The sequence below is a fragment of the Entelurus aequoreus genome, linkage group LG03 (assembly GCF_033978785.1).
Source record: "Entelurus aequoreus isolate RoL-2023_Sb linkage group LG03, RoL_Eaeq_v1.1, whole genome shotgun sequence".
Classification (NCBI taxonomy): Eukaryota; Metazoa; Chordata; class Actinopteri; order Syngnathiformes; family Syngnathidae; genus Entelurus; species Entelurus aequoreus.
Genome location: NC_084733.1, coordinates 82,521,634 through 82,547,484, shown reverse-complemented (window position 1 = coordinate 82,547,484; position 25,851 = coordinate 82,521,634). Strand labels below are relative to the sequence as shown.

The following is a 25,851-nucleotide window of genomic DNA, read 5'->3' as shown; positions in this document are numbered from 1 at the left end:
GCTAATACATAGAAATAACATAACAATTGAGCTTCTGAGTTTTTGGGTGTCTTTCCTGTGGTTTTGGTTCTCTTCCTGTCTTGCGCTCCTATTTTGTCAAGGATTCTGTCATGACGGGGTGGTCGCAGCTTACTGCGAGGTTTGTTCTCCCAGGAAGCAATCGGACTATTCCGGACAAGGTGTGAAGGTAGGAACATATTTAATTATTCAACTAACACTCAACGGAGTACAAAAAAACAGAAAACAACCCGAAGGCAAGCGTGCCTATCGCACGCGGAAGCTAAGGCAAAAAAACTTAGGACATGAAACATGAAACTATAGACATGAAAACAACTAACCAAACTATGGCATGCAGCATCTAGCATAACTGTGGAATCAGACATGGAACGAGCAGCATGAACTAAGCAACTAACATAACTATGGCATGGAACAACTATGAAACTGTGGCATGAAACAACTAACATGAACTATGGCATAGAACAACGTGAAACTGTGGCATGAAACAACTAACATGAACTATGGCATAGAACAACGTGAAACTGTGGCATTAAACAACTAACATGAACTATGGCATAGAACAACATGAAACTGTGGCATGAAACAACTAACATGAACTATGGCACAGAACAACATGAAACTGTGGCATGAAACAACTAACATGAACTATGGCACAGAACAACATGAAACTGTGGAATGAAACAACTAACATGAACTATGGCATAGAACAACATGAAACTGTGGCATGAAACAACTAACATGAACTATGGCATGGAACAACTATGAAACTGTGGCATGAAACAACTAACATGAACTATGGCATAGAACAACATGAAACTGTGGCATGAAACAACTAACATGAACTATGTCATGGAACAACTATGAAACTGGCATGAAACAACTAACATGAACTATGGCACAGAACAACATGAAACTGTGGCATGAAACAACTAACATGAACGATGGCATAGAACAACATGAAACTGTGGAATGAAACAACTAACATGAACTATGGCATAGAACAACATGAAACTGTGGCATGAAACAACTAACATGAACTATGGCATGGAACAACTATGAAACTGTGGCATGAAACAACTAATATGAACTATGGCATGGAACAACTATGAAACTGTGGCATGAAACAACTAACATGAACTATGGCATAGAACAACATGAAACTGTGGAATGAAACAACTAACATGAACTATGGCATAGAACAACATGAAACTGTGGCATGAAACAACTAACATGAACTATGGCATGGAACAACTATGAAACTGGCATGAAACAACTAACATGAACTATGGCATAGAACAACGTGAAACTGTGGCATGAAACAACTAACATGAACTATGGCATAGAACAACATGAAACTGTGGAATGAAACAACTAACATGAACTATGGCATAGAACAACATGAAACTGTGGCATAGAACAACATGAAACTGTGGCATGAAACAACTAACATGAACTATGGCATAGAACAACATGAAACTGTGGCATGAAACAACTAATATGAACTATGGCATGGAACAACTATGAAACTGTGGCATGAAACAACTAACATGAACTATGGCATGGGACAACTATGAAACTGTGGCATGAAACAACTAACATGAACTATGGCATAGAACAATGTGAAACTGTGGCATGAAACAACTAACATGAACTATGGCATAGAACAACGTGAAACTGTGGCATGAAACAACTAACAAGAACTATGGCATAGAACAACATGAAACTGTGGCATGAAACAACTAACATGAACTATGGCATAGAACAACATGAAACTGTGGCATGAAACAACTAACATGAACTATGGCATAGAACAACATGAAACTGTGGCATGAAACAACTAACATGAACTATGGCATAGAACAACATGAAACTGTGGCATGAAACCAATAACTAGCATAACTATAGAATCAGACCTGAAACGAGCAATGACGCCAGGACGACTGACTGGCAAAGACAGGCTTAAATAATGGTCTTCTTGATTAGAGCAGGTGCGAGTCCCGAACAGCAGAGGCAGGTGAAACTAATAAGTCACCATGGTAACTAAACAAACAAGAGACCGCAAACAGGAACTAAAAGAGTCCAAAACTAACAAATATAACAAAAACATAATGCAGACCACAGATCATGACAGATTCTTTCCTTTTCCCTCTTCGAGAAAAACCCTTCTATCGGTGGGATCATTCTGTTACGTTTTGCTCTTTGTAGCGGGAGTCGTGACCGCAAACTGCAGGAGTAAACAGGCAGCGTGCAGGTAAAGGTGTATTTAAGTTAAGTTAAGTTAAAGTACCAATGATTGTCACACACACACTAGGTGTGGCGAAATTATTCGCTGCATTTGAGTTAATGTCCAAATTGTTCAAAAACACAGTGCAGCAGGGTAATGCACAAAAAAAGAAACACAGAGCGTGAAAAAGTGCAAAAAAAAAAAGAATATAGTGCAGCAATAGAGTGCACAGAATAGCGCAGGGGAAACTGGAAAGACTAAGCAGCAGGGGTGAAGCTACTGCAGGGACGACACACACAAAACAGGACGTGGAAACAAAATAAGAGCGCAAATCAGGAAGTGACGCAAAAACTATGGAAAAAGACCTCAAAACTAGACAAAGAAGGACCTGGGCTAACAGGTCGTACCAGCCTCCTAAAAATCGGTACGGGTATCGGCCCTGAAAAAAAAAAACATATCGGTCGATCTTTAACGTCAACTTCATTGAGCGCCTTTGGGGAGCGTGTCTATTTGAAGCGACGACCTCATTGAAAGGACCAGCGGGGAGCAAACGATGGATTTGTAACTTTGTCCTTGTGTGACCTTGACACACTTGCGTTAATGAGCTCGACTGATAATAGCGCCTCACCTTCATCCTCTTCATCGTCACGTGCAGCCACTAACTAACTCTTCTGGAAGGATGATTGCTAATTACCTTCAACACATTTTTGTGACATTTTTCATTATGGATCTATTTTCACATGAAGAGTTTTGGATTTAGTTGGGAATCAAACCCACGCCCTCCTGTGCCATGAAAGGCGTGTGGCGTTACGCCGCCATGGGTGATGACGAATAAACTTCAAATATTTGCTTGGCTTTATAAACCTCAGTGGAGCTCACGTGATGATCATGTGACATTCTAGATGTTTTTACTTCGTGGGGGACATTTTTTGTCAGTAACTACTTTTTTGGCCCTCAAATATTTCCCATATATTTATGTTTTACATTTGGACCTCCACAAATACATGTGCACCTCCACAAATACATTTGGACAGCCACAAATACATTTGGACCACCACAAATACATTTGAACCAACAGGAATACATTTGAACCATCAAAAGTACATTTGTACCCCCAAAAATACATTTAGACCACCAGGAATAGGTTTGAACCTAAAAAAAATACATTTTGAGCAACACAAAAAGCATTTGGACTACCACAAATACATTCGGACAACCACAAATACATTTGGACCACTAAAAATACATTTGGACCACCAAAAATACATTTGGACTCCCACAAATACATTTGGACCACCAAAAATACATTTGGACTCCCACAAATACATTTGGACCACCAAAAATACATTTGGACTACCACAAATACATTTGGACCACCAAAAATACATTTGGACCACCAAAAATACGTCTGGACTACCACAAATACATTTGGACTGCCACAAATACATTTGGACTACCAAAAATACATTTGGACTACCACAAATACATTTGGATCACCACAAACACATTTGGACCACCACAAATATATCTGGAGTCCCACAAAAACATTTAGACTACCACAAACACACTGGGACCAACACAAATATATTTGGACCACCATAAAAACATTTGGATCACCACGAATATATTGGGACCACCACAAACACACTTGGACCACCACAAATACACTTGGACCAACACAAACACATTTGGACCACCACAAACACACTTGGACCAACACAAAAACATTTGGACCACCCGAAATACATTTGGACCACCACAAACACACTTGGACCAACACAAATATATTTGGACCACCACAAAAACATTTGGACCACCACAAATACATTTGGACCACCACAAACACACTTGGACCAACACAAAAAACATTTGGACCACCACAAATAAATGTAGACCACCACAAAAACCATTTGGACCACCACAAATACATGTGGACCATTTGGACCACCATAGATACATTTGGACCACCACAAACACATTTGGACCACCACAAATATATCTGGACCACCACGAAAACATTTGGACCACCACAAACACACTTGGACCATCACAAATATATTTGGACCATCACAAAAACATTTGGCTCACCACAAATCCATTTGGACCACCACAAACACACCTGGACCAACACAAAAAACATTTGGACCACCACAAATAAATTTGGACCACCACAAAAACCATTTGGACCACCACAAATACATGTGGACCATTTGGACCACCACAGATAAATTTGGACCACCACAAAAACATTTGGACTACCACAAATACATTTGGACCACCACAAACACACTTGGACCAACACAAAAACCATTTGGACCACCACAAATAAATTTGGACCACCACAAAAACCATTTGGACCACCACAGATACATTTGGACCACCACAAATAAATTTGGACCACCACAAAACCCATTTGGACCACCACAAATATATTTGGACCACCACAAAAAAACATTTGGACCACCACAAATATATTGGGACCACCACAAACACACTTGGACCACCACAAATACATTTGGCCCACCACAAATACATTTGGACCACCAAAAACACACTTGGACCAACACAAAAACCATTTGGACCACCACAAATAAATTTGGACCACCACAAATACATTTGGACCACCACAGATACATTTGGACCACCACAAATAAATTTGAACCACCACAAAAACTATTTGGACCACCACAAATATATTTGGACCACCACAAAAAAAACATTTGGACCACCACAAATATATTGGGACCACCACAAACACACTTGGACCACCACAAATACACTTGGACCAACACAAAAACATTTAGACCACCACAAAAAAAATTTGGACCACCCCAAAAAAAAAAACATTTGGACCACCACAAATACATGTGGACCATTCGGACCACCACAGATACATTTGGACCACCACAAATACATGTGGACCATTCGGACCACCACAGATACATTTGGACCACCACAAATACATGTGGACCATTCGGACCACCACAGATACATTTGGACCACCACAAATACATGTGGACCATTCGGACCACCACAGATACATTTGGACCACCACAAATACATGTGGACCAATTAGACCACCACAAATACATGTGGACCATTTGGACCACCACAAATACATGTGGACCATTCGCACCACCACAGATACATTTGGACCACCACAAACACTTTCAGCCTGGTCTATGAACACATTATAATGGGACTGTGTGTGAATAGCACAGAATGTCAAGTGTTGCCAACTTAGCCGTGAGTATTCGGACCCTTCCAGTCTCTTTCCAAAAACACGACCAAGGACAAAACCAAGGACAAAACCAAGGACAAAACCAAGGACAAGTCCTGTTGGACACGTCCAGAGACTCCAACATGAAAGCTCGTCTCAACGAGCAGCGGGTCCCGCTCGGCCCCTCCCCCTCCCTACAAAAGACCCAACCAAGCAGCAACAGAAGAAAGTTCCCTCGTCTTTCCCAGCAAACTTGTTTTGATTCCTGGGTTATTTTGTTCACATGCGTCATGGCCAATTATGCAAATGAGACGATGAAGTCATTCGGCCCCACCCCCTTCAGACTACAGTCCCGTGTGAAAGGCTGCCCTAAAATGAGTCAGGTCGTGCACACGTGGAAGTCATCACTCCTGGTTCACTTCCAGATGGCTTTTAATTGCTGTCGTTTTCTCCGCACTTCCTGTTTCTTCTTCTTTATGAACGTACATAAGTTGGACGCTAATGTTAGCATGCTAACGTTTCATGCCAGCTGTTCAGCTCATTTTCTATGTTTACACCGAAAAATTTGTGCATTTTATTACTTGGTTTTATCTTAGAAGTTCGCTAACTTGTCCTATGTCATCATGCTAATGTTAGCATACTAACGTTATATGCTAGCTTTTTAGCAAACGTTGTATGTTTAATCCTAGCGAAGTCATGGATTTCGATACTTGGCGTAACCTTGGAAGTATGCTAACGTCGCTCACATTAGCATGGTAGCATTAGCATGCTAACATTTAATGTCAGCCGTCCGGCTAATTTTGTATGTTTACACCTAAGTAAAAGTACTAAAAGTAAATTTTATTACTTGGCCCTATCTCAGAAGCTCCCTAATTTGTCCTATGTCATTATGCTAATGTTAGCACGCTAACATTTTATGCTGGATTTGTAGCTAATGTTATATGTTTAAACCTAAAAAAATCATGCATTTTGATGCATGGGCGCCATCTTGGAAGTATGATAACTTCTGTTATTGCTCATCTTAGTATGCTAACGTTTTATGATAGCTTTTTAGCTAATTTTGTATGTTTACACCTAAAAATAGTGCATTTTATTACTTGGCACTATCTTAGATGTTCGCTAACTTGTCCTATGTCGTCATGCTAATTTTAGCATGCTAACGTTTTATGCTAGCTTTATAGCTAATTTTGTGTGTTTAAACCTAAAAATCATGAATTTTGATGCATGGGCGCCATCTTGGAAGTATGACAACGTCTGTTATACTAGCATGCTAATTTGGGCATGCTAATGTTTTATGTTTTATCAGCTAATTTTGTATGTTTAAACCTAAAAAAATCATGGGATTTTTTATACTTGGCGCCATCTTGGAAGTATGATGACTTCTGTTATTGCTAATCTTAGTATGCTAACGTTTTATGCTAGATTTTTTAGCTAATTTTGTATGTTTACTCCTAAAAATAGTGCATTTTATTACTTGGCACTATCTTAGCTGTTTGCTAACTTGTCCTATGTCATCATGCTAATCTTAGCATGCTAACATTTTATGCTAGTTTTATAGCTAATTTTATGTGTTCAAACCTAAAAATCATGAATTTTGATGCATGGGCGCCATCTTGGAAGTATGATAACTTCTGTTATTGCTCATCTTAGTATGCTAACGTTTTATGCTAGCTTTTTAGCTAATTTTGTATGTTTACACCTAAAAATAGTGCATTTTATTACTTGGCACTATCTTAGATGTTCGCTAACTTGTCCTATGTCGTCATGCTAATCTTAGCATGCTAACGTTTTATGCTAGCTTTATAGCTAATTTTGTGTGTTTATACCTAAAAATCATGAATTTTGATGCATGGGCGCCGTCTTGGAAGTATGACAACGTCTGTTATACTAGCATGCTAATTTGGGCATGCTAATGTTTTATGTTTTATCAGATAATTTTGTATGTTTAAACCTAAAAAAATCATGGATTTTTTATACTTGGCGCCATCTTGGAAGCATGATAACTTCTGTTATTGCTAATCTTAGTATGCTAACGTTTTATGCTAGATTTTTAGCTAATTTTGTATGTTTACGCCTAAAAATAGTGCATTTTATTACTTGGCACTATCTTAGCTGTTTGCTAACTTGTCCTATGTCATCATGCTAATCTTAGCATGCTAACATTTTATGCTAGTTTTATAGCTAATTTTATATGTTCAAACCTAAAAATTATGAATTTTGATGCATGGGCGCCATCTTGGAAGTATGATAACTTCTGTTATTGCTCATCTTAGTATGCTAACGTTTTATGCTAGCTTTTTAGCTAATTTTGTATGTTTACACCTAAAAATAGTGCATTTTATTACTTGGCACTATCTTAGATGTTCGCTAACTTGTCCTATGTCGGCATGCTAATCTTAGCATGCTAACGTTTTATGCTAGCTTTATAGCTAATTTTGTGTGTTTATACCTAAAAATCATGAATTTTGATGCATGGGCGCCATCTTGGAAGTATGACAACGTCTGTTATACTAGCATGCTAATTTGGGCATGCTAAGGTTTTATGTTTTATCAGCTAATTTTGTATGTTTAAACCTAAAAAAATCAGGGATTTTTTATACATGGCGCCATCTTGGAAGTATGATAACTTCTGTTATTGCTAATCTTAGTATGCTAACGTTTTATGCTAGATTTTTAGCTAATTGTGTATGTTTACGCCTAAAAATAGTGCATTTTATTACTTGGCACTATCTTAGCTGTTTGCTAACTTGTCCTATGTCATTATGCTAATCTTAGCATGCTAACATTTTATGCTAGTTTTATAGGTAATTTTATGTGTTCAAACCTAAAAATCATGCATTTTGATGCATGGGCGCCATCTTGGAAGTATGATAACTTCTGTTATTGCTCATCTTAGTATGCTAACGTTTTATGCTAGCTTTTTAGCTAATTTTGTATGTTTACACCTAAAAATAGTGCATTTTATTACTTGGCACTATCTTAGATGTTCGCTAACTTGTCCTATGTCGGCATGCTAATCTTAGCATGCTAACGTTTTATGCTAGCTTTATAGCTAATTTTGTGTGTTTATACCTAAAAATCATGAATTTTGATGCATGGGCGCCATCTTGGAAGTATGACAACGTCTGTTATACTAGCATGCTAATTTGGGCATGCTAAGGTTTTATGTTTTATCAGCTAATTTTGTATGTTTAAACCTAAAAAAATCAGGGATTTTTTATACTTGGCGCCATCTTGGAAGTATGATAACTTCTGTTATTGCTAATCTTAGTATGCTAACGTTTTATGCTAGATTTTTAGCTAATTTTGTATGTTTACGCCTAAAAATAGTGCATTTTATTACTTGGCACTATTTTAGCTGTTTGCTAACTTGTCCTATGTCATCATGCTAATCTTAGCATGCTAACATTTTATGCTAGTTTTATAGCTAATTTTATATGTTCAAACCTAAAAATCATGAATTTTGATGCATGGGCGCCATCTTGGAAGTATGATAACTTGTGTTATTGCTAATCTTAGTATGCTAACGTTTTATGCTAGCTTTTTAGCTAATTTTGTATGTTTACACCTAAAAATAGTGCATTTTATTACTTGGCACTATCTTAGATGTTCACTAACTTGTCCTATGTCGTCATGCTAATCTTAGCATGCTAACGTTTTATGCTAGCTTTATAGCTAATTTTGTGTGTTTAAACCTAAAAATCATGAATTTTGATGCATGGGCGCCATCTTGGAAGTATGACAACGTCTGTTATACTAGCATGCTAATTTGGGCATGCTAATATTTTATGTTTTATCAGCTAATTTTGTATCTTTAAACCTAAAAAAATCATGGATTTTTTATACTTGGCGCCATCTTGGAAGTATGATAACTTCTGTTATTGCTAATCTTAGTATGCTAACGTTTTATGCTAGATTTTTAGCTAATTGTGTATGTTTACGCCTATAAATAGTGCATTTTATTACTTGGCACAATATTAGCTGTTCGCTAACTTGTCCTATGTCATCATGCTAATCTTAGCATGCTAACATTTTATGCTAGCTTTGTAGCTCATTTTGTGTGTTTGAACCTAAAAATCATGAATTTTGATGCATGGGCGCCATCTTAAAAGTATGATAACTTCTGTTATTGCTAATCTTAGTATGCTAAAGTTTTTTATGCTAGCTTTTTTAGCTAATTTTGTGTGTTTATTCCTAAAAATAGTGCATTTTATTACTTGGCACTATCTTAGCTGTTTGCTAACTTGTCCTATGTCATCATGCTAATCTTAGCATGCTAACATTTTATGCTAGTTTTGTAGCTAATTTTATGTGTTCAAACCTAAAAATCATGAATTTTGATGCATGGGCGCCATCTTGGAAGTATGATAACTTCTGTTATTGCTAATCTTAGTATGCTAACGTTTTATGCTAGCTTTTTAGCTAATTTTGTATGTTTACACCTAAAAATATTGCATTTTATTACTTGGCGCTATCTTAGATGTTCGCTAACTTGTCCTATGTCGTCATGCTAATCTTAGCATGTTAACGTTTTATGCTAGCTTTGTAGCTAATATTGTGTGTTTAAACCTAAAAATCATGGATTTTGATGCATGGGCGCCATCTTGGAAGTATGATAACTTCTGTTATTGCTAATCTTAGTATGCTAACGTTTTATGCTAGCTTTTTAGCAAATTTTGTATGTTTACACCTAAAAATATTGCATTTTATTACTTGGCGCTATCTTAGATGTTCACTTACTTGTCCTATGTCATCATGCTAATCTTAGCATGCTAACATTTTATGCTAGTTTTATAGCTAATTTTATGTGTTCAAACCTAAAAATCATGAATTTTATTACTTGGCGCTATCTTAGATGTTCGCTAACTTGTCCTTTGTTGTCATGCTAATCTTAGCATGCTAATGTTTTATGCTAGCTTTCTAGCTAATTTTGTGTGTTTAAACCTAAAAATAGTGCATTTTATTACTTGGCGCTATCTTAGCTGTCCTTAACTTGTCCTATGTCATCATGCTACTCTTAGCATGCTAACATTTTATGCTAGCTTTTTAGCTAATTGTGTATGTTTACACCTAAAAAATAGTGCATTTTATTACTTGGCGCTATCTTAGCTGTTCGCTAACTTGTCCTATGTCATCATGCTAATCTTAGCATGCTAACGTTTTATGCTAGCTATTTCTAGCTAATTTTGTGTGTTTAACCCTATAAATCATGAATTTTGATGCATGGGCGCCATCTTGGAAGCATGATAACGTCTGTTATATTAGCATGCTAATTTGGGCATGCTAATGTTTTATGCTAGCTTTTAAGCTAATATTGTATGTTTAAACCTAAAAAATCATGGATTTTGGATACTTGGCGCCATCTTAGAATCATGCCGGCTTTGATCGGCCTGAGGTTCGAGGCACAGATCAAAATGTCTAGTTTTTCCATTATACGAGTACTTTAAATCCGGTTAAAAGGATCAGACCGGTGGCTAAAACGTGAACGTGGTGTCAAGACTTTTACGGAAACTTCCAGCAGACCACCAATCGCCACAGTCCTTTTTCAAGGAGCATCCTTCATGGAGGAAGACAAGTGGAGGATGACTCTCCACCAGCTTCTCCACGGGGGGACGTGGGGGGGGGCTCCCCTTGTTCTCTGCTGAGAGAAGGAGGGACCCCCGCGCCCCCTCCAAGCCCCTTAAGGCCCCCCCAGGGTCCCCCCTGTCATCAATTACAGCAGCCAATGAGGAGGCTGCTGGCAAAGGGCCAGACGGACACCAGCAAAAAAAGCTCTCATCGCTCAGACGGGACACAAACCAGGATTAAAAAAGAAGGGTCTGGGGGGGTCTGGAGGGAGGAAGGGGCCACAAATGTGGGACAACATGAAGACGAGGCGGAAGAAAGAAAAGGAAAAGTTCCAGGAAGGAAGAAATGGACGTGTGAACATTCGTCTTATCCCTGAAAAGATTCCTTTTCTTCTTGGGATAAAAAGGACAACATTTGAAGGATCACACCCTCCGTGCCAGCAGGGGGCGCCGTGGTGACCTCTGACCCTGACTGCCTTGTTAGCGTGTTGGAAGAACTCAATTAGCCACGTTAGCATCTTTAGCGTGCACTTTCATCACTCTCATCGTCATGGTAACCAGGAGTGTACCAGGTCTTGTATTTTGTCTAAATAAAAGGTTTGAATTATTAAGAAGATGTATAATTACTACTACTAGTACACCACTACTAAGTACTATAGTACTAGTACTGTACTACTCATTACTAGTAGCTACTAATTACAATAGTACTAGTACACCACTACTAATTATTAGTACTAGTAGTACTGGTACAATGCTACTAATTACTATAGTACTAGTACAATCTTACTCATTTCTAGTAGCTACTAATAACTATAGTACTAGTACATCACTACTAATTACTAGTACTAGTAGTACTGGTGCACTGCTACTAATTACTATAGTACCGGTACAATCTTACTCATTTCTAGTAGCTACTAATAACTATAGTACTAGTACATCACTACTAATTACTAGTACTAGTAGTACTGGTGCACTGCTACTAATTACTATAGTAATAGTACACCACTACTAATTACTAGTACTAGTAGTCCTGGTACACTGCTACTAATTATTATGTTACTAATACAATACAACTTGTTACTAGTAGCTACTAATTACAATAGTACTAGTACACCACTACTAATTACTAGTACTCGTACTACTGGTACAATGCTACTAATGACTATAGTACTAGTACAATCTTACTCATTTCTAGTAGCTACTAATAACTATAGTACTAGTACATCACTACTAATTACTAGTACTAGTAGTCCTGGTACACTGCTACTAATTATTATATTACTAGTACAATACAACGTGTTACTAGTACCTACTAATTACAATAGTACTAGTACACCACTACTAATTACTAGTACTAGTAGTACTGGTACACTGCTACTAATTACAATAGTACTAGTACACCACTACTAATTACTAGTACTAGTAGTACTGGTACACTGCTATTAATTACTGTAGTAATAGTACACCACTACTAATTACTAGTACCAGAAGTACTGGTACACTGCCACTAATTACTATAATACTGGTATAATCTTACTCATTACTAGTAGCTACTAATTATCATAGTACTAGTACACCACTTCTAATTACTAGTACTAGTAGTACTGGTACACTGCTACTAATTACTATAGTAATAGTACACCACTACTAATTACTAGTACTAGTAGTACTGGTGCACTGCTACTAATTACTATAGTAATAGTACACCACTACTAATTACTAGTACTAGTAGTCCTGGTACACTGCTACTAATTATTATGTTACTAATACCATACAACTTGTTACTAGTACCTACTAATTACAATAGTACTAGTACACCACTACTAATTACTAGTACTCGTACTACTGGTACAATGCTACTAATTACTATAGTACTAGTACAATCTTACTCATTTCTAGTAGCTACTAATTACTATAGTACTAGTACATCACTACTAATTACTAGTACTAGTAGTAATGGTGCACTGGTACTAATTACTATAGTACTAGTACAATCTTACTCATTTCTAGTAGCTACTAATAACTATAGTACTAGTACATCACTACTAATTACTAGTACTAGTAGTCCTGGTACACTGCTACTAATTATTATATTACTAGTACAATACAACTTGTTACTAGTACCTACTAATTACAATAGTACTAGTACACCACTACTAATTACTAGTACCAGAAGTACTGGTACACTGCCACTAATTACTATAATACTGGTATAATCTTACTCATTACTAGTAGCTACTAATTATCATAGTACTAGTACACCACTTCTAATTACTAGTACTAGTAGTACTGTTACACTGCTACTAATTACTATAGTAATAGTACACCACTACTAATTATTAGTACTAGTAGTACTGGTACACTGCTACTAATTACTATAGTACTAGTACAATACTACTCATTACTAGTAGCTACTAATTACTATAATACTAGTACAATCTTACTCATTACTAGTAGCTACTAATTACTATAGTATTAGTACACCACTACTAATTACTAGTACTAGTAGTACTGGTACACTGCTACTAATTATTATAGTACTGGTACAATCTTACTCATTACTAGTAGGTACTATTTACAAAAGTACTAGTACACCACTACCAAGTACTAGTAGTACTGGTACACTGCTACTAATTATTAAAGTACTAGTACACCACTACTAATTACTAGTACTAGTAGTACTGGTACACTGCTACTAATTACTATAGTACTAGTACAATCTTACTCATTACTAGTAGGTACTATTTACAAACGTACTAGTACACCACTACCAAGTACTAGTAGTACTCACACACTGCTACTAACTACTATAGTAATAGTACACTGTTACTAATTACCATTACTAGTAGTACTGGTACACTGCTATTAATTACTATAGTAATAATACAATACTAGTCATTACCAGTACTAGTAGTACTGGTACACTGCTACTAATTACTATAGTAATAGTACACCGCTACTAATTACTAGTACTAGTAGTACTGGTACACTGCTACTAATTACTATAGTAATAGTACGATACTAGTCATTACCAGTAATAGTAGTACTGGTACACTGCTACTAATTACTATAGTAATAGTGCACCGCTACTAACTACTAGTACTAGTAGTACTGGTACACTGCTACTAATTACTATATTGATAGTACACCACTACTAATTACTTGTACCAGAAGTACTGGTACACTACTACTAATTATTATAGTACTAGTACAATCTTACTCAATTCTAGTAGCTACCAACTACTATAGTACTAGTACACACTACTAATTACTAGTACTATTAGTACTGGTACACTGCTACTAATTACCATAGTACTAGTACACCCCTACTAATTACAAGTACCAGAAGTACTGGTACACTGCTACTAAATAATATAGTAATAGTACACCACTACTCATTACTAGTACTAGTAGTACTGGTACACTGCTACTAATTACTATAGTACTAGTACAATACTACTCATTACTAGTAGCTACTAATTACTATATTACTAGTACACCACTACTATTTACTATTACTAGTAGTACTGGCACACTGTTACTAATTACTATAGTACTAGTAAACCACTACTAATGACTAGTACTAGTACTACTGGTACACGGCTACTAATTATTATAGTACTGGTACAATCTTACTCATTACTAGTAGCTACTAATTACTATAGTACAAGCACACCACTACTAATTACTAGTACTAGTAGTACTGGTACACCGCTACTAATTACTATAGTACTAGTACACCACTACTAATTATTAGTAACAGAAGTACTGGTACACCGCTACTAATTACTAGTAACAGAAGTACTGGTACACCGCTACTAATTACTATAGTACTAGTACACCACTACTAATTACTAGTAACAGAAGTACTGGTACACCGCTACTAATTACTATAGTACTAGTACACCACTACTAATTACTAGTAACAGAAGTACTGGTACACTGCTACTAATTACTAGTACTAGTACACCTCTGCTAATTACTGTATAGTTAGCATGTAGCTAACCTAGCGTGATGTTAAAATGTAAAGGTAGCATGTAGCTCACATAGCTCATGTTAGGTTGCTAACCTAACATGATAATAAAATATATTGTTAGCATGAAGCTAATATAGTTATGCTAGTGTTGCTAACCTAGCATGATGTTAAAATGTAATGTTAGCATGTAGCTCACATTGCTATGCTAATATCGCCAACCTAGCATGATAGTAAAATGCAATGTTAGCATGAAGCTAATATAGCTATGCTAGTGTTGCCAACCAAATATGATGTAAAAATGTAATGTTAGCATGTAGCGCACATAGCTATGCTAATGTCGCCAACCTAGCATGATAGTAAAATGCAATGTTAGCATGAAGCTAATATAGTTATGCTAGTGTTGCTAACCTAACATGGTGTAAAAATATATTGTCAGCATTTAGCTCATATGGCTATGCTAGTGTTGCTAACCTAGCATGATGTAAAAATGTATTGTCAGCATTTTAGCTCATATGGCTATGCTTGTGTTGCTAACCTAGCATGGTGATAAAATGTCATGTTAACATGAAGCTAACATAGCTATGCTAGTGTTGCTAACCTAGCATGATGTTAAAATGTCATGTTGACATGAAGCTAACATAGCTATGCTAGTGTTGCTAACCTAGCATGATGTAAAATGTCATGTTAACATGAAGCTAACATAGCTACGCTAGTGTTGTTAACCTAGCATGATGATGTTAAAATGTCATGTTAGCATGTAGCTTTGATGGCTATGCTAGTGTTGCTAACCTAGCATGGTGATAAAACGTCATGTTAACATGTAGCTCACATGGCTATGCTAGTGGTGTTAACCTAGCATGATGTTAAAATGTCATGTTAGCATATAGCTCTGATGGCTATGCTAGTGTTGCTAACCTAGCATGGTGATAAAACGTCATGTTAACATGTAGCTCACATGGCTATGCTAGTGTTGTTAACCTAGCATGATGTTAAAATGTCATGTTAGCATATAGCTCTGATGGCTATGCTAGTGTTGCTAACCTAGCATGGTGATAAAACATCATGTTAACATGTAGCTCACATGGCTATGCTAACCTAGCATGGTGATAAAACGTCATGTTAACATGTAGCTCACATGGCTATGCTAGTGTTGTTAACCTAGCATGATGTTAAAATGTCATGTTAGCATGTAGCTCGCATAGCTATGCTAGTGTTGTTAACATTTGTTTCCTGCTGTCCAACTCCTTATTGTGACATTGTACATGACATCTATTACATTGGACAAGTGCACACTTAGTGTATACTGTGTGTCTAAAGTACACATTAGCACCTCTTGGGGACAAATGATGTATTCATTGATTAATAGACAACAAAAGATAATGTTTGGTGTATTATCCAGCTGTAGTAGATTGGTGCAAGGTGCTTGACAGCCATATGTGTCAAGCCTCCATCTTTGAGGCGTCATCTGAACTTAAACATCTTTTTGAGGTATCTCTTTGAGGCCAGATGGAACATTCTCCTGCTCCTCCTTCTTCCGTGCCAGCCTGCCACCTCCTCCGTGCCCCAAAGCTTCACTGGACGTGAAAGAGGAGGAGGAGGAGATCTTTCTGCGGGTAGCGAAGCCTCCAGCACATCCAAACTGGCTCGCCAACAAAAGGCTTCACATCTCCAGAATAAAAAAACAAAACCAAAAAAAAAAAAAAAAAAAAAGCCTCTTTGCCAAATTCTCTCCCTCTTTTTTTTCCTTCTTAAAAAAAGGAGAGCCAGCCAAGCACATCTGACAACGTCTGAGGAGCACACACACACCTTCTGATCCCTATTCACCCCTTCTGCAGCCTGCAGGGGGCGCTAGTCAACATTAGTGATTTTATACGAGCACACAACCTTTACCAAGACAATCCTATTAATATTTGTCAAATGCAGAACATATATATATATATATATATATATATATATATATATATATATATATATATATATATATATATATATATATATATATATATATATATATATATATGTATATATGTGTGTGTGTATATACATATACTCAATATTTATTCATACATATACTGTATATTCATATCGATATACTCTATGTTTATTAACACACAAAGTCGGCCATTGTCTCGTCGCGCTTAGAAATTGGTGCTTAATTGACAGTTGTTTATGTTGGATATATTTCAGATTTTGACGCATATTCTAGTTTTTGTTTGCCGCGCGTTAAGCATGTTGAAGCTTGAAAATGTGTAAATTGATTATAAATGTTAATGATACAGTAGTGTTGGCCACTTGGTGACTGAAGACCAAGGACTGTTCAGTATCGTGCCCTCTGATTGGCTCAGCCTCAGCCAGCATCCAGTCATGTCTTTACCCGTGTAAAGGTGAAATGTTCACCTATTGTATTAATATTATTAGATGGTGTACATGATAAAGTGTCCACCCATTGTAATACAATCATTAGATGGTGTACCTAATAAAGTGTCCACCTATTTTATTAATATTATTAAATGGTGTACCTAATAAAGTGTCCGCCTATTGTAATAATATTATTAGATGGTGTACCTAATAAAGTGTCACCCTACTGTAATAATATCACTAGATGGAGTACCTAATAAAGTGTCCACTTATTGTAATATCTTTAGATGGTGTACCTAATAAAGTGTCCACCTATTGTATTAAAATCATTAGGTGGTGTACCTAATAAAGTGTCCACCTATTTTGTTAATATTATTAAATGGTGTACCTAATAAAGTGTCCACCTATTGTAATAATAATATTAGATGGTGTACCTAATAAAGTGTCCACCCATTGTAATAAAATCATTAGATGGTGTACCTAATAAAGTGTCCACCTATTGTAATAATATCATTAGAAGGTGTACCTAATAAAGTGTCCACCTATTGTAATAAAATCATTAGATGGTGTATCTAATAAAGTGTCCACTTATTGTACTAAAATCATTAGATGGTGTACCAAATAAAGTGTCCACCTATTGTATTAATATTATTAGATGGTGTACCTAATAAAGTGTCCACTTTTTGTATTGACATAATCAGATGGTGTACCTAATAAAGTGTCCACCTATTGTAATAAAATCATTAGACGGTGTACCTAATAAAGTGTCCACCTATTGTATTAATATCAGTAGATGGTGTACCTAATAAAGTGTCCACCTATTTTATTAATATTATTAGATGGTGTACCTAATAAAGTGTCCACTTATTGTATTAATATCATTAGATGGTGTACCTAATAAAGTGTCCACTTATTATATTCATAATATTAGATGGTGTACCTAAAAAAGTGTCCACCTATTTTATTAATATTATTAGATGGTGTACCTAATAAAGTGTCCACTTATTGTATTCATATTTTTAGAAGGTGTACCTAATGAAGTGTCGATTTATTGTATTAATATTACTAGATGGTGTCCACCTAATGTATAATATCATTAGATGGTGTGCCTAATAAAGCGACCACTTATTGTGATATCACTAGATGGTGTACCTAATAAAGTGTCCCATTATTGTAATATCATTAAATTGTGTACCTAATAAAGTGTCCACTTATTGTAATATCTTTAGATGGTGTACCTAATAAAGTGTCCATCTATGGTGATATAATTAGATTGTGTACCTAATAAAGTGACCACTTAATGTAATATCATTAGATGGTGTACTTAATAAAGTGTCCACTTATTGAATTGATATCATTGGAGGGTGTACCTAATAAAGTGACCACTTATTGTATTAATCTCATTTGATGGTGTACCTAATAAAGTGACCACTTATTGTAATATCACTAGATGCAGTACCTAATAAAGTGTCCACTTATTGTAATATCATTAGATTGTGTACCTAATAAAGTGTCCACTTATTGTAATATCATTAGATTGTGTACCTAATAAAGTGTCCACTTATTGTAATATCATTAGATGGTGTACCTAATAAAGTGTCCATCTATTGTGATATAATTAGATTGTGTACCTAATAAAGTGACCACTTAATGTAATATCATTAGATGGTGTACCTAATAAAGTGTCCATCAATTGAGATATCATTAGATGGTGTACCTAATAAAGTGTCCATCAATTGAGATATCATTAGATTGTGTACCTAATAAAGTGACCACTTAATGTAATATCATTAGATGGTGTACCTAATAAAGTGTCCATCAATTGAGATATCATTAGATGGTGTACCTAATAAAGTGTCCATCAATTGAGATATCATTAGATTGTGTACCTAATAAAGTGACCACTTAATGTAATATCATTAGATGGTGTACCTAATAAAGTGTCCATCAATTGAGATATCATTAGATGGTGTACCTAATAAAGTGTCCACTTATTGTATTAATATCATTAGATGGTGTACCTAATAAAGTGACCACTTAATGTAATATCATTAGATGGTGTACCTAATAAAATGACCATTGTCCCTCCGAGCATGAACTCCCCTGTAGAACAATTTAGAAGTGGACCAGAACCACTTAGACTTGGACTTAGACTTAGACAAACTTTAACGATCCACAAGGGAAATTGTTCCACACATGTAGCTCAGTTACAAAGGATGGAAAGGATAAGGATGGAAAGGATAATGCACACAAGGGCACAAAAAGAGGGCGAAAACCAAAGGTATAAAGTAGACTAAAAATGTACCATAGTATAAAGTAGACTAAAAATGTACCATAGTATAAAGTAGACTAAAAATGTACCATAGTATAAAGTAGACTAAAAATGTACCATAGTATAAAGTAGACTAAAAATGTACCATAGTATAAAGTAGACTAAAAATGTACCATAGTGTAAAGTAGACTAAAAATGTACCATAGTATAAAGTAGACTAAAAATGTACCATAGTATAAAGTAGACTAAAAATGTACCATAGTATAAAGTAGACTAAAAATGTACCATAGTATAAAGTAGACTAAAAATGTACCATAGTATAAAGTAGACTAAAAATGTACCATAGTATAAAGTAGACTAAAAATGTACCATAGTATAAAGTAGACTAAAAATGTACCATAGTATAAAGTAGACTAAAAATGTACCATAGTATAAAGTAGACTAAAAATGTACCATAGTATAAAGTAGACTAAACATGTACCATAGTATAAAGTAGACTAAAAATGTACCATAGTATAAAGTAGACTAAAAATGTACCATAGTGTAAAGTAGACTAAAAATGTACCATAGTATAAAGTAGACTAAAAATGTACCATAGTATAAAGTAGACTAAAAATGTACCATAGTATAAAGTAGACTAAAAATGTACCATAGTATAAAGTAGACTAAAAATGTACCATAGTGTAAAGTAGACTAAAAATGTACCATAGTATAAAGTAGACTAAAAATGTACCATAGTGTAAAGTAGACTAAAAATGTACCATAGTATAAAGTAGACTAAAAATGTACCATAGTGTAAAGTAGACTAAAAATGTACCATAGTATAAAGTAGACTAAAAATGTACCATAGTATAAAGTAGACTAAAAATGTACCATAGTATAAAGTAGACTAAAAATGTACCATAGTATAAAGTAGACTAAAAATGTACCATAGTATGAAGTAGACTAAAAATGTACCATAGTAAAGGGGAACTGCAGTTTTTTTGGAATGTTGCTTATTGTTCACAATCATTATAAGAGACAAGAACAAACATGTCTTTTTTATTTTTAGGATTTTAAAGATGATTAAAAACATGTTTGCAAGACACAGCTAATGAGAGTCATCATTGTAGCCTTCAAAGTCTCTGAAACAACTTTAAAACCCTCCATCAACGTTTTGTATACACAGTGACTGCAAGTATATATACAACGCAGTAACAGACACCTTCATAACAATATGTAATATGTACAATATACACACTGCAAGTATATATATAATATAGTTACAAACACCTTCATAACAATATGTAATATGTACAATATACACACTGCAAGTATATATATAATATAGTTACAAACACCTTCATAATAATATGTAATATGTACAATATACACACTGCAAGTATATATATAACGTAGTAACAGACATCTTCATAACAATATGTAATGTTTTATAGACACACTGCAAATATATATATATAATGTAGTAACAGACACCTTCATACCAATATGTACAATAAACACACTGCAAGTATATATATATATAATGTAGTAACAGACACCTTGATAACAATATGTAATATGTTTTATATACAAACTGCAAGTATATATATAATGTAGAAATAGACACCTTCATAACAATATGTAATATTTACAATATACACACTGCAAGTATATACATATATAAAATGTAGTAATAGACACCTTCATGACAATATGTAATATGTACAATATACACACTGCAAGTATATATATAATGTGGTAACAGACACCTTCATAACAATATGTAATATGTACAATATACACACTGCAAGTATATATATATATAATGTAGTAACAGACACCTTCATAACAACATATAATATGTACAATATACACACTGTAAGTATATATATAATGTAGTGACAGACACCTTCATACCAATATGTACAATATACACAATGCAAGTATATACTACATTATACTGTATGTATGTACTTGCAGTGTGTATATTATACATATTACATATTGTTATGAAGGTGTCTGTTACTACATTATATATATACTGGCAGTGTGTATATTGTACATATTGGTATGAAGGTGTCTGTTACCACATTATATATATACTGTATATACTTGCAGTGTGTATATAAAACATATTACATATTGTTATGAAGGTGTCTGTTACTGCAATACATATATACTTGCAGTGTGTATATTATTGTACATATTACATATTGTTATGAAGGTGTCTGTTACTACATTATACAACATATTGTTATGAAGGTGCCTGTTACTACATTATATATATACTGGCAGTGTGTATATTGTACATATTGGTATGAAGGAGTCTGTTACTACATTATGTAGTAACAGACACCTTCATAACAATATGTAATATGTTTTATATACACACTGCAAGTGTATATATATATATAATGTAGTAACAGACACCTTCATAACAATATGTAATATGTACAATATACACACTGCAAGTACATACATATAATGTAGTAACAGACATCTTCATAACAATATGTAATATTTACAATATACACACTGCAAGTACATACATATAATGTAGTAACAGACACCTTCATAACAATATGTAATATCTACAACCTGACTTCTGACAACAAATGTGTGTTTCTACTTCCGTAAACAAACGCGAGTGTGTTCTAATCATGGCAGACTTGGTAACAACTAACTAAGACGACTATTTTTGGACAAATGAGGATTCACAACCTTATCTTTTTGAAGCTGAATATACTGAGGATGACCTGCTGCTTATAGAAGCGAGCACGGAGGAAGAGTGAGATGTTGGAGCAGACGGAAGCCGGGAGAGGGGATGAAAGCAATTTTGACACTTAAATATGGAACTTGGAGCCAAAGACATAAATGGAGTACTTACCCAAATAAACCGGGAAAAACATCATAAACAACATAAAAAAAAGTGCAGTTCCCTTTAAGCGTAGCACAATCATTTAGAAGTGGACCAGAACCTTCAGGTGTAGCATAGTGACTAGAAGTGGAGCATAACCTCTTCAAAGAAGACTAGGATCAGTTAGAGGCGGAGCAGAACATTTAAGGAGAACCAGGACCAGAAGCACTTGGAAGCGTCTTAGAACCAGAACCAGGACCAGAAACACTTGGAAGCGTATCAGAACCAGAACTAGGATCAGAAGCACTTGAAAGCGTAAAAGAACCAGAACTAAGACTAAAAGCACTTGGAAGCGTATCAGAACCAGCACTAGGACCAGAAGCACTTGGAAGCGTATCAAAACCAGAACCAGAAGCACTTGGAAGCATTTCAGAACCAGAACTAGGATCAGAAGCACTTGGAAGCGTATCAGAACCAGAACTAGGACTGGAAGCACTTGGTAGCGTATCAGAACCAGAACTAGGGCCAGAAGCACTTAAAAGCGTAACAGAACCAGAACTAGAACCAGGAGCACTTGGAAGCATATCAGAACCAGAACTAGGGCCAGAAGCACTTAAAAGCATAACAGAACCAGAACTAGGACCAGGAACACTTGGAAGCAAAGCAGAACCAGACCTAAGACCAGAACCACTTGGAAGCATATCAGAACCAGAACTAGGGCCAGAAGCACTTAAAAGCATAACAGAACCAGAACTAGGACCAGGAACACTTGGAAGCAAAGCAGAACCAGACCTAGGACCAGAACCACTTGGAAGCATATCAGAACCAGAACTAGGACCAGAAGCACTTGGAAGCGTATCTGAATCAGAACTAGGATCAGAAGCACTTGGAAGCGCATCAGAACCAGAACTAGGACCAGAAGCACTTGGATGCGTGTCAGAACCAAAACTAAGACCAGAACCAGAACGAGGAGAACATGGAAGCGTATCAAAACCAGAACTAGGACTAGGAGCACTTGGAAGTGTATCAGAACCAGAACTACGATCAGAAGCACTTGGAAGCGTATCAGAACCAGAACTAGGACCAGAAGCACTTGAAAGCATAACAGAACCAGAACTAAGACTAAAAGCACTTGGAAGCGTATCAGAACCAGAACTAGGACCAGGAGCACTTGAAAGCGTATCAGAACCAGAACTAGGACCAGGAGCACTTGGAAGCATATCAGAACCAGAACTAGGGCCAGGAACACTTGAAAACATAAGAACCAGAACTAGGACCAGGAGCACTTGGAAACATAAGAACCAGAACTAGGACCAGGAGCACTTGGAAGCATATCAGAACCAGAACTAGGACCAGGAACACTTGAAAACATAAGAACCAGAACTAGGACCAGGAGCACTTGGAAACATAAGAACCAGAATTAGGACCAGGAGCACTTGGAAGCATATCAGAACCAGAACTAGGACCAGGAGCACTTGGAAACATAAGAACCAGAACTAGGACCAGGAGCACTTGGAAACATAAGAACCAGAACTAGGACCAGGAGCACTTGGAAACATAAGAACCAGAACTAGGACCAGGAGCACTTGGAAACATAAGAACCAGAACTATGACCAGGAGCACTTGGAAACATAAGAACCAGAACTAAGACCAGGAGCCCTTGGAAACATAAGAACCAGAACTAGGACCAGGAGCACTTGGAAACATAAGAACCAGAACTAGGACCAGGAGCACTTGGAAGCATATCAGAACCAGAACTAGGACCAGGAACACTTGAAAACATAAGAACCAGAACTAGGACCAGGAACACTTGAAAACATAAGAACCAGAACTAGGACCAGGAGCACTTGGAAACATAAGAACCAGAACTAGGACCAGGAGCACTTGGAAACATAAGAACCAGAACTAGGACCAGGAGCACTTGGAAACATAAGAACCAGAACTAGGACCAGGAGCACTTGGAAGCATATCAGAACCAGAACTAGGACCAGGAGCACTTGGAAACATAAGAACCAGAACTAGGACCAGGAGCACTGGGAAACATAAGAACCAGAACTAGGACCAGGAGCACTTGGAAACATAAGAACCAGAACTAGGACCAGGAGCACTTGGAAACATAAGAACCAGAACTAGGACCAGGAGCACTTGGAAGCATATCAGAACCAGAACTAGGACCAGGAACACTTGAAAACATAAGAACCAGAACTAGGACCAGGAACACTTGAAAACATAAGAACCAGAACTAGGACCAGGAGCACTTGGAAACATAAGAACCCGAACTAGGACCAGGAGCACTTGGAAACATAAGAACCAGAACTAGGACCAGGAGCACTTGGAAACATAAGAACCAGAACTAGGACCAGGAGCACTTGGAAGCATATCAGAACCAGAACTAGGACCAGGAGCACTTGGAAACATAAGAACCAGAACTAGGACCAGGAGCACTGGGAAACATAAGAACCAGAACTAGGACCAGGAGCACTTGGAAACATAAGAACCAGAACTAGGACCAGGAGCACTTGGAAACATAAGAACCAGAACTAGGACCAGGAGCACTTGGAAACATAAGAACCAGAACTAGGACCAGGAGCACTTGAAAGCATATCAGAACCAGGACCAGAACTAGCACCAGGAACACTTGGAAGCATATTAATACTAGGACCCGAACTAGGACCAGGTGCACTTGGAAGCATATCAGAACCAGGACCAGAACTAGCACCAGGAACACTTGGAAGCATATTAATACTAGGACCCGAACTAGGACCAGGAGCACTTGGAAGCATATCAGAACCAGGACCAGAACTAGGACCAGGAGCACTTGGAGGTGTATCAGCTGGACTCACCTCGGTCCACGATGAGGAGGCACAGCGTGGCCAGAAGCGGCCCGCAGGTCCCGCCGTGCATGCTCGTGAGCGGGAAGGGATTCGAACTCGGCCAAAACCGGAGCAGGTCCCGACGTGCGCGCGCTCAAACATCCATCAGAGTTGTGCTCGGCGGGGTTCGTGCACGCGTGGATCCTCGCGCGACCTCCTGCTCGTCTGGACCGAACCTCCGTCTCACTCGCGCACACTGACGCCGCCCACTCGCGCACGCACCTACACGCGCGCGCACGCGGCACACTCACGCGCAGGCGCGCACACACACAACATACTTTCAGTTTTTTTTCCCAGAGATTACACGAACAACTCATTGTAATAGATTACATTTTTAACTACTTTTAATAAGTCATCATTTTGAAAAAAGTAACATTTTTATTTTTAGGTAATCATTTGGAAGTCATATTTTTATATAATTAATTATTTTAAATAAATAATAGTTTTGAAGTACGTATTATTTTTAAATAATAGAGAGTAAGTAATTTTAAGTAATTATTTTTA

The 25,851-nt window shown here is 36.6% G+C and overlaps 1 protein-coding gene across 2 annotated transcripts in view; it reads right to left on the bottom strand.

Annotated features, from left to right (window-relative positions):
• The window catches only part of LOC133646965 (receptor-type tyrosine-protein phosphatase zeta-like), a 146,266-nt gene extending 120,734 nt beyond the window's left edge, over positions 1-25,532 (bottom strand). For both annotated transcript variants that reach the window (XM_062042946.1, XM_062042948.1), the window contains exon 1: positions 25,318-25,532. In XM_062042946.1, the coding sequence (XP_061898930.1) occupies positions 25,318-25,378 (61 nt within the window). In that variant the 5' untranslated portion in view covers positions 25,379-25,532. The remainder of the gene's footprint in view (positions 1-25,317) is intronic.
• Positions 25,533-25,851: the final 319 nt, after the last annotated feature.